This window comes from Sinocyclocheilus rhinocerous, unplaced genomic scaffold (assembly GCF_001515625.1).
Source record: "Sinocyclocheilus rhinocerous isolate Xijiao unplaced genomic scaffold, SAMN03320098_v1.1 scaffold691, whole genome shotgun sequence".
NCBI classification, from domain to species: domain Eukaryota; kingdom Metazoa; phylum Chordata; class Actinopteri; order Cypriniformes; family Cyprinidae; genus Sinocyclocheilus; species Sinocyclocheilus rhinocerous.
In genome coordinates, this window is record NW_015656606.1 from 115,189 (window position 1) to 126,163 (window position 10,975).

The window sequence follows — 10,975 nt, forward strand, 5'->3', positions numbered from 1 at the left end:
TAATACTCCCTTTTTATTTTAAAATAAAATAGTATTATTACACTTTATTATTTAGTTTATTATTTTATTTTAAAAAACGAAATAAAGTGCAATAATATTATCAATATTAATAATTTATTTATTTATAGTTATATTTGATGGGTCACACCATGTGCCGTGTGAGGACCAAACCAAATCTCCAGTGTTCTCATATGAGAACCAGGCTGAAAAACTTATGGGCACCCTTGTATATACAGTATATATATATATATATAACATAGTTGAATACCATTAAACATGAAGTGTCTGTATAATGTGTGTTCATTAACGACAGATAGACAACAGTTAGTGAGAATTGGTAAATTCACATCCAACACCCTCACCATCAGCACTGGCGCTCCTCAGGGACGTGTTCTCTCCCCACTGCTCTTCTCCCTCTACACCAACGACTGCAAATCTAAAGACCCCTCTGTCAAGCTTCTGAAGTTTGTGGACGACACCACACTCATCTGCCTCATCAAAGACAGAGACGAGTCTGCTTACAGACAGGAGGTCGAGCAGCTGGCTGTCTGGTGCAGTCTTAACAACCTGGAGCTCAACACGCTCAAAACTGTGGAGATGACCGTGGACTTCAGGAGGAAACCCCTGCACTCCCCAATGAACCGGGACTAGCCACTATTTAAAACTGGATTTTTTTCTGGATTTACAAATCCTTGGGAACTTTTGGGATAACGTAAGTACACAACTGCATGAAATACAGTATATAGCACTGTGCAAGTGGTTTTTGGATATTTTATTACGGAAATCTTACATGTTGTGCCTTTAAATAATAAAATACCATTAAATGTGGAGTGTCTGTATAATATGTGTTTTAAAAATAATTATTAATAATTTGCAGGGCTTGTTTTGTTTGTTTAATGGAGAGCTTGTCTATACAGGGCAATAAGAGACTATTAATTACTACTCATCCTTTTAATTACGCAAATGTCTCATTAAAAATGTTTGCAAATTGATCAAACTGATCCGAGATCGAATAAAAACCATAGACGCTGGTTGAGTGGTTCAGATCTCAATGCATGAGTCAGGGGTTCACAGAGAACATCGACCCTCGTCGATAAACCATTGAAATCTCAAAACGTTTCGAAACAGTTATGATGTAACGAAGCCTCGTTTACTGAAATCATTTGACTTTGGCAGTTTGATACACGCTCCGAACCACTTTTTTCGAAAGAAATTATTCACTAAGTTTTCGAAGCTTCACGAAGCAGTGCTTCAAAAGTGCCCATCACTTCATTAATTGGCAGTTCAGTCGCTGTGACGTGACAGGGACGCAGATTTCACCACCCTCAGGAGACTGAAAATCAGCGATACAGAAGCTAAATACAGTATTAATTATCAAACAAATCCACAATTCATGTAGCTGCTTCAGGAGGGAACACAGCAAACCTCGCAACGCATCTGTCATGTGCTCATCCGGAGTTATACAAGGAGTTCAGAGATCAACAGGTGTGCATGATCACATTATAGTGGTTAACATTCATAACCAAATATAAACATCAACAAATTTATAAAATATTTAAATCGATTTGAATTATATGTACAGTCTTGCACCAATCAACTTTGTTTGACTAAATGTAAACATTATCTAGAAAACATGAAATATTTTTTTTTTAAACAGTTTTTTTTAATACTCTAATTGTTATCTAAGAATGTTTAGAAAAATGAAGAGGCAAAGAAGCTAACAGGCCATTCTAAATATTAAATTCATATTACTGTTTGTGTCTTCAAAGTTTGGCCATGATAATTAGGCATAACCAGGTATAAGTATCAACAGTCTTTACAGGTCACATCAGATTTGTGTGTGTGTGTGCGTGTGTGTGTGTGTGTGCATGTTTATTTGTGTTTACTATCCCTTCAACATTTCCTTATTGTTTTTCACACCAGTTCATTATATTGCATTACATTCAAAATATAAATCTGTGCATTTACATGTAGAGCATACATGTAGCATATGATCAAAAATATATTATGAAGTTATTTACATAAATATACAACAGCACTTAAATACAAAGTCTTTTTAATGTGTCAACATTTATAAATTCTCTAATAATTTTCAGTTCTTAATTGAAATGTCCTTCTCAAAATTATAAAGTATGAAATGAGTCATCAGGAAGAACTCGTGTGTGATTAGAATAACAATTCTTAGGAAATATACATTAGATATATGCACAATATAGATGTATTTGATGCTCATGTAAAACTGAGAGTGCACCGTGTTTGTTTAGGTGTCTGAGCAATTTGTCTTATTTCAAAAGTTGCAATACTTTTGACAAAAGGCCACTGACAGAAAATATGGTGTCTAAAGAGAAGTGCATAAGCTCCATCATCAGATCATCTGGAAGTATTTGATAACTGAGCATAATGTGTCCAACCAGGAAAAGTGGGTGTTTTTCAGTCAGTCTCACATTTCCACCTGTGCTTACAGCCCTCTTCAACTTCATTCCAGCATCCTGAATGTTCATCTTGAGTAGATTTACAATCATAAACTTAGTTTGAAACTGTTTTGTGAGCATAGTATTGCCTTTTGTTTCTGGCACATGGTAGTTTAATGTGATTAATAATCTGTGCCAGATATAATTTGCATGAAACTACAGCCTTGTCAGCCTTTTCCAGGTCAGCCAATGCTCGAGTGATATAACCACTGTCTTTCTTTATAGTAGTGGCCAGTGCACGATTATATAGAGGAATAATCTCTCCAGATGCACCATCCTCCAAAGCTTTGGTGAACATCTCAATGCTCTCAGTAAGGCGTCCCTTCTCATGGAGATTGTTTCCAGACATGATGTAATAATAGACCATGGAGAATGGAGACTGCTTTACTGAAAAGGTTTCTGGTTTGCAATTGATAAGTGCATCTTCAGCTGTTCCTTCAGTGGGTTTTTCCTCACTGGAGTGCATCAGGAGCCACAAACCCCAACACTCATGAAGAGAGGACACTATTATTACATCGCGCTGATTGGAGAAAACATCATCTTCATAAACTTTGTCCAAAACTTCAAGGTAGACAGAAAAAAGCTCTTCCTCTTTCAAGATTTTTGTTGACAACAGATCATTGTCATTACAAACATGGGAGGATGTTTGGCACATGTTGCGGTTTCAAATGCATGTTACAAGCAAGTCAAGCACAGTACTTGCAGAGATGGAGTTCAACAATGAAAACGCTGTAATCATGAGTGACTCAGCGCGTGCAAGTGGCATTTCTTTTACGCTACTTTTTAAAGCTTCCACTTCTCAAATGTGGAAGTGTGATAAAGGCCTGTGTGAAAAGTCACCTCATTTGTGAAAAGTCTCAAGGGAGCTTTGTTTTTGGATGTTTTTGCATGTACATGTTCTCTCTAGTCAGTAAACTGTATATTGAGCACTTTCAGTTTCTCAGTATGCTGTCTTTAATACATAACATCCAATCCTAATATTTGTCTGTAAGATCATTCTTTCACTTTCAGTAGTGTTGGGAACTACTGGAAAATAGCTGTTGGTGTTGGCACAATAGTTTCTTGTGCATACTGGTTTCTTTGTGTTTCAGGTGTGGTGGCATGTTCCTTCACTGACTGGTTATGTAGAATGTTTGACTGGCATGACTATGCTGGATTCTTTTCCGTCATACTTTGTCTTGTTTTTCAGATATTCTCCTCTCATCGCCCTGCATGTTTTTATAAGATGTTGGTCTGTACATGGAGAGACTGGTCACTGCAATGTACACTTGCTTTGCGGTAGTTATAATAGGCTACTTTAAAACATTAGCATGTAGCTTTTAAACATTTCTCAACTAGTGAAACGAAATGCATTACAAATAAGACAAAACTGTTTTAGTATCTAATTATAGAGGCATATTAAAGCTACTAAGTGCATTCAGTCAAGACTGATTTGATTAATGCACAGATTTATTTTGAAATTAGTTTTTTCATCCGTTGCAATGGTTATCACTATGCAAATCTCCGCAATTTAAAAAGAGACTGACAGAACCAAATCTAGAGGATTCACTGCTGGATTTAAATGCTGTTGTAACTCACAAATCTTTGCGATGGTCGATGGTCCTCTTAGCAGCCAGCGTGACAAACCAAACTTGTTCAAATTGTGAATGGATTATATACAGAAAGTGAGCTGTCTCTTACTTGGTAGCATCGTGATATCATGGAATTCTCCACTCTTGCGAAAGCTCCCGTTAATCAATGAATCTGGCTAAAGCGCATAACGAATATCTTATTTACAAGTTGTCTGTGTTTTATTAGCTATAAAGGATTTGCCAGCGTGAAGGATGTAGTCAGTGGACACACGCTAAATGAAAACTGCCGTTTTGAGTGGGTTTCTGATCTCACTCCACTGATTGGTCATTGCGCTCTACAGATATGCCTGTGATTGGCTACATTGCTCAACGCTGCAAAAATATTTTATTTTATTTATTTATTTTATTATACACACACACACACAAAGAAAAACAAGTAGATAGAATAGAAAAAATAGAAAGTGTACACAGTGTTTCATCTGGACTGGGTTTGTTCATTGCCCACCAAAGAAAATATCTAGTTTTGCCAGACCAGCTTTCAGATAACTCAGAGCATCTTTATTGGTTTCATCAGCTTCAGCTTTTCTCCTCATTTCCTCCAGCTCTCACACCCAGTCTTCTTTCCCAGCCTCCTTCACTCTGGGGATGAAGAAGTCGAGATGCTGAAGAGTGAAGGCAGAGTCTGGTTTTAATGTGATCTGAGACAGATGCTTGATGGTCTGGTAAGCTACGGTCAGAAGATTTGACTTTTGGGTTTCAATGTCCTTCAAATCTTTGTCAATATCATCCATTATGACTGAAAATCTCCTAGACTCTTCTTGGGCTTTTTCATGTTTATTTTTATAATTGTCAAACTCCATAGTCATGCTTGAGGTTCTGATGACGTATTTCTTGTTTTCTTTGACGTGTTTGCTGTGATGACACTGCCCTGTGCACACGGTGCAGAAACCATTTTTCATGACTTCACATTTGCTGGGATTTGAACCCCACCAGCAGTCAAACTCATGGCAGTTTTCCTCACAGACGGTGCAGGTCGTTGCCTTCCTGTGCTTCCATGACTTGCTCTCAATGGGAACCTTAACTTTAACTGTCTTTTTTAATTTAATTGGAAAGTTTCTTTAGGCAAATTAGGTACCTGGTCTGGTTAGGACCAGGTACCCAAGGTGTGGGTATTTATGTTATTTTCATTTTAATTAAAATGCAAACATAGCTAATACTTTTTCTTTCTTTCTTTCTTTCCATATTGCCCTCTTATTTCAGTGTTGTGGTTATTTCAGCAAGCAGTTAGCGTAGATTCAATTAAATGTGGAAGCTCGTTAGGATTTAAAAGAAAAAAAAACATGCAACTTTTAATCTCACAGCTCACCTCACTAATCTGAGAGAGAAAAAAAGTCAGAATTCCGAGATATAAACTCAGAATTCTGACTTATTGTCTCAAGAATTGTATTGTCTTCAGATATAACCTCACAATTGAGCCTATAAAGCCAGAATTGTGGGAAGAAAATTCGCAGTTGCGAAATATAAATTCAGAATTGCGAGATACAAACTTGCCATCTTGAGAAAAACAGAAAGTCAGAATTGTGAGTTTATATCTTGTAATTCTGACATTTTAACACTTAATTGGGAGTTGATATCATGCAATTCTGCGAAAAAAACAGAATTGTGAGAAGTACACTCACAATTGCAAGAAAAAAGTCAGAATTGAGATATAACGTCACAATTACCTTTTTTATTTTTATTTGGTGGCGGAAACAAGCTTTACAAGGTTAAATAATACATATTTATTTATTTTTAATCGGTGACAAGTTATAGTTGCTTATGAATTTACACATAACTGAATAACTGATATATCAAAGCATTTTCTTTTTCTATTCTGGGTAAAGACCATTCAATCCATTAGATGGCGCCACAATACACTTTACAGCTAGTTAAATTATCCTTTATTTCATTTTTCTTGCTATCCGCCTTTCTTGGAGCCACCTTCTATCATACTTCTCTTACTATTTAGGCCATAGAACGATATTGTTAGTAAAAAATTAGTAAGAGTAATATGCTAGTATGCGGTTCCAAATCCAACAATTTAACAATTACTTACAATTAGATTTAAAATAGTCATTTTACCTCCTATAGAAAGGCACTTGAATTTCAACTCACCTGATACTCATGGTGATCACTTATCTAAAATGTGTTCTTCACAGAAGAGCTTCACCGTCACTCTCTAGTCTGCTTACAGCAAAACAATTCAGTACTTTTCAGAATGTTATTTTAATTTTAAACACTTTATTTTTTTGTACATACCCATTAAATCATCTATGTAAAAAAAAAAGCCCTGTCAAAACATTGAGAGACACTTAAACAAATATAAATGAATATTCCTACACACCTGCAGTCTGTGTGAAGTATCTGGTTTTACGGAAACGCTGATTTATCTAAAAAGGCTAACTGGCTGAAATTCCTCCCAACGAAATGTCTTCAATGCAATCTATATCTGAATTCCAGCTACAGATGTAATCTCCAAATAAAAAAAATAAAAATAAAAAATATAGGCTTGTCTATAAGATAAACAGTTTGGTCACTGACAGTGTTTATTAGGAGAATATCAGCAATAGAGTTTGAACAGCAACAGTTGCGTAAATCATATCCTTGGTCTTTTATAAGGTTTTTGTACTTTTAACCACAGAAAGACTAAATGTTGCACTGAAGCAACATAAACATTATTAAAACGTGACTTTTCTTTTTACTTTAGAGCACAAAACTCAAAAAAAGTTATTTGTGAGTCAAAGACTGAAATTGATTGTCACATTTGTTTTCTTCCGTGAGTTTTGAGTTCTCTTAATGTTGTAGATTGTCATGTAAACTAGAATTAGCCTAAAAAATGAAATAGAAAATCCACTTAAATGAAGACTAAAAATGGTAATGCTGAATATGCCTTCACTTTTTTTCTGTTTTGAAATATGTAATTCGGAGCTTGACAAATTTTGTTCACTTTGAATTGTTGTTGTGTGGAGAAGAGCTGCATGAAAACTATTGCTCCAACCCCTGCTGTTATTTTCTTTAAAACGATGAGGGTAAATAATAGTTGTCATCTTCACTTGGCATAAGCATGCGTTCATCTGGTATCGTCATGATAATGCCAGATGTTTTTAGTTCAATAGAACTTAATACCTGGGGTTGGGCTTAGTTTCTTTTCTCTACAGGAATTTCCCAGCATGTGCAAAAACCCGATCAAGGATGAATATTTGTTTTACAAAGTTGTCAAGACCGTCAGATAAAATACAATTGAAGCTTCCTAAGCAGCATTCAGCAGGATTATTATTCTAACTAATAAATAATGGGGTTTATCATGATTTTCTGACTGTAACTGTGAGTAACATTTGTGTATCATCTTTGAATGCTTTCTTTCTATATTTAGAAGCTGAAAAATGCAACTGGACGAGTGACATCAAACTATCTCTGTGAGTTACAGGAAACACTCACTGTGCCTACAAGGAAACAAACTCATCTTTGATGTTCTGATCTTTGCACAAGCATTTGTTTTTCTAAATTTTTCTACATCCAGCCTGGTCTCAATGTTTGTACGTAGGTATATATTACTAATAGTAACAAAAAAAATGTTTGTTCTTTTTAACATTTGAAAATGAAACATACAGGCAACAATATGGACATAGCGACAACATCTAAAACGTAAACATTATTATTCACAGCCAAAGAAACTTAGATAATATTTTATATCATAAAGGTATTTCAGTAGGCTAATTTCACTTTTACTATTTTATATATAAATTTCGCATCTCATAAACCTCAAACCAAAACATAACCAATTTATAAAGAATATAAAACAAAGCATAAAGTACATAAATATGTAGACCTACAATGACAATTATAGTAAGATTTGTTTTTTAACAAATGTTTTGTATTTTAAGGGGATTTTACGGTACTAAATATTTACCTCTAAATTATGCACCATTTATCATCTGTGATACCATAGTGTGTCCTGTATACCTTTATATTTAAATACATAAACAGGGCTGTGTATTTCCCTTGTTGCTGGGAAAATTGTTTTCAAACCCAATTTTCTCTTGGTCCCCCCTGTGCCACCTCATTTAAAAAATCTTGGAATCGCCCCCTGGAACTACCACATAGGTGTGCTTTTTCAGTTCCCTATCTGTTGGTCACTATGAGTTATGTCATGACGACATTAGGGGTCTAACTTGGGAGCCCAATCGTCTCTGAGTTTAAGAGAAAACGCCATTGAGAATTGGCTAGTGGATTTTGCATGCTGAGCCACTCCCCGTGCATACGGGTATATAAGGCGAAAGCGTGCATCCACTTATTCAGATTTTTGCTTCGGAGCCGAGTGGTGGTATGAAAAGCTGTCATACTCCACAAAGCCATTCATCTGCTGTGTGTCGGGAAGCTGTTCTGGTTGGCGGTAGGATGCGAACAGCGGTGTTCCTTTCAGCGATTCCCCTGGGTGCTTCAACTGAAAGAGTAGAGTTCCTTAAAGAGCAAATCACGGACGATTTTCATCTTTTTAAAGTACTGTGAGTGCATGACCATGGCAATGCTGCGATCACGTTTCTCCTTTCTCAAAGGGAAAGGAGCAGAACCCTCTGTCACTACCCGCCCTGGTTTTTCGGCCACGAGCAGAGAACCGCCGGCTAGTGCTCTGGGAGATCTGAGGGTGACAGTGAGAGCTTCTCCACCGGGCCACGCCCCACGGACCTCTCACTCCTCCCATAGCACTTGTTCTGTGCGGCTGCTGAGTGATTCTGCTGGGCCGTCTTATGGCGGTCCCAGCATTTCAGTCGGTGTGCCGCCGGAGGATCAGATGTTGATTGCAGCATCGGGGGATAGGCTATTGACCTCTGAGGATGAAGATTCGGAGGGGCTGCCCCCCTCGGGTGTTGCCGCCACTGCCGAATCGGACCCAGAGTTGAAGGATATGCTTGCCCGGGCAGCTGTGAGCATTGATTGGTTTCTCAGGGTGGAGCGCGGCTCACAACCGCATTCTAAACCGGTTCCTTTCTTCCTGGAGGTGCATGAGGAAGTGATGAAGTCATGGACGGCCCCTTTTATGGCCAGAAGCTGCTTGTCTCCTTCCTCCGTCCTCGCTACTCTCGATGGTGGGGCGGCTAGGGGGTGTGTCGACATTCCCCAGGTGGAGAGAGCAATTGTGGTACACCTGTGCCCGCAAAACACCGCCACTTGGAGGAATCGTCCGCATCTGCCGTCCAAAGCCTGTAGGCTGTCGGCAGCTCTCGCTGCTAAAGCTTATAGTGCTGCGGGCCAAGCCGCCTCTGCCCTGCATGCCATGGCTATCCTGCAAGTTCACCAAGCAAAGGCCTTAAAACAAATGCACGAGGGTAGTACCGACCCGAGGTTGATGCAGGAGCTGCACACAGCGACTGACTTTGCCCTCCGGGTGACGAAAGTCATGTCGCGGTCCCTTGGGAAGGCGATGTTCTCTCTGGTGGTCCAGGAGCTCCATCTCTGGCTCAATCTGGTCGAGATGAGAGACATTGACAAAGTGAACTTTCTTGACGCTCCCATCTCCCAGGCTGGCCTGTTCGGCGATACTGTCGAGGACTGTGCCCAGCAGTTCTCGGCAGTACAACAGCAGACTGAGGCCATACAGCACATCTTGCCCCTACCTGATCCTCCAGCTGTCACCATTCCATCGAGGGCCATGTCTCAGCCTGCTTGTCGCTGTGGGAGCCCTCCTGCGTCCTCCACACCTGCTCTGCCCCGCGCTGAGACATCATCAAGGCTGGCGCGCTGAGCCCTACACAGGAGGACAGAGCCCCCCGTGTCCCATGGAGTCGTTAAGTCTTCAAGGAAGACGAAGCGGTCCTGACACGGGCAACCCAGAGATGTGGGAGACTGCACTTCAGGAAGTGGTGAGAACAGCACTGCTTCTGTCTCCAAGCAGAGGTTGGCCCACTAGATAGTGGATGCCATCGCCTTGTCGTACCAATCTAGAGGCAAGCCATGCCCCCTGGGGGTGAAAGCTCACTCCACTCGGAGTGTTGCCTCCTCCTGGGCATTTGCACACAGCGCCTCCCTGGCAGATATCTGTCGAGCTGTGGGCTGGGCGACACCTAACACCTTTGCAAGGTTTTACAACCTTCACTTAGAGCCGGTTTCTTCCCGTGTGTTGGGAACAGGTAATTGGCGGGAAGAACTGGTGTAATGCTTGCTGCACCATTCCCCGTCAGACTGGGATGCGAGCGCCTTTCTTCTCCCAGTAGAGTTCCCCGGTCGGCGAACCCTGATCGAGCATCCTCCAGCACCCCCAGCAGACAGACTTGGCGTAGCAGTCTGACGCCAGGCCCAGTACTAGTGTTAGCATGCCCGGAGTCCCGGTCAGCCCCTGTACTGGGCTAGGTGTCCATATGGCTTGATTCCCTGTGGGTAATCCCATATATGTATTCTTCCATGGTAAGGTTTCCCCTTTGGTAAACCTGTGTCTTCCCTTGACAGACCCACTCTGTCAGTTTCTTCTGGCAGTTGTTCCATCCCTACTCTAAGGTAGGACTTGACTCATAGACCTATTCCATTTGTAGTACTGCCCCCTAGGTCAGTCCATATTAGTATCTCCACGTCACCTCCCTACAGGTAGGATGTGGCCTCCGTAGCGACCTTTTCCTAAAGGCTCGCTTCCCCTTCGTTCTGCCAGGCTAAAAGAACAAATAGGAAAGATTTGAAGCAATCTTTTATTGAAGGTTGAAATTCCTTTCAAAAAACTTTTTTGTGGATGGAACAGCAGCATGGCCTTCTCCGGCAGCTATGTACTCACCATTTGGTCCCCTTCGGTTCCAAGGTCAGTGAATTTGCGCTGGGGCATTGGGAAGGTTACAACCTTGACATAGCTTTTGTCTTAACACGCCATGGCTTGTCAACATTTTCAGTGCCACAGGGTTGTGACGGTGT

General features: G+C 40.0%; 1 protein-coding gene across 1 annotated transcript in view; it reads right to left on the reverse strand.

Annotated features, from left to right (window-relative positions):
• The window catches only part of LOC107720464 (protein translocase subunit SecA-like), a 12,386-nt gene extending 9,566 nt beyond the window's left edge, over nt 1-2,820 (reverse strand). Inside the window, exon 1 of the mRNA XM_016528184.1 lies at nt 2,632-2,820. Within this exon, the coding sequence (XP_016383670.1) occupies nt 2,632-2,820 (189 nt within the window). The remainder of the gene's footprint in view (nt 1-2,631) is intronic.
• Nucleotides 2,821-10,975: the final 8,155 nt, after the last annotated feature.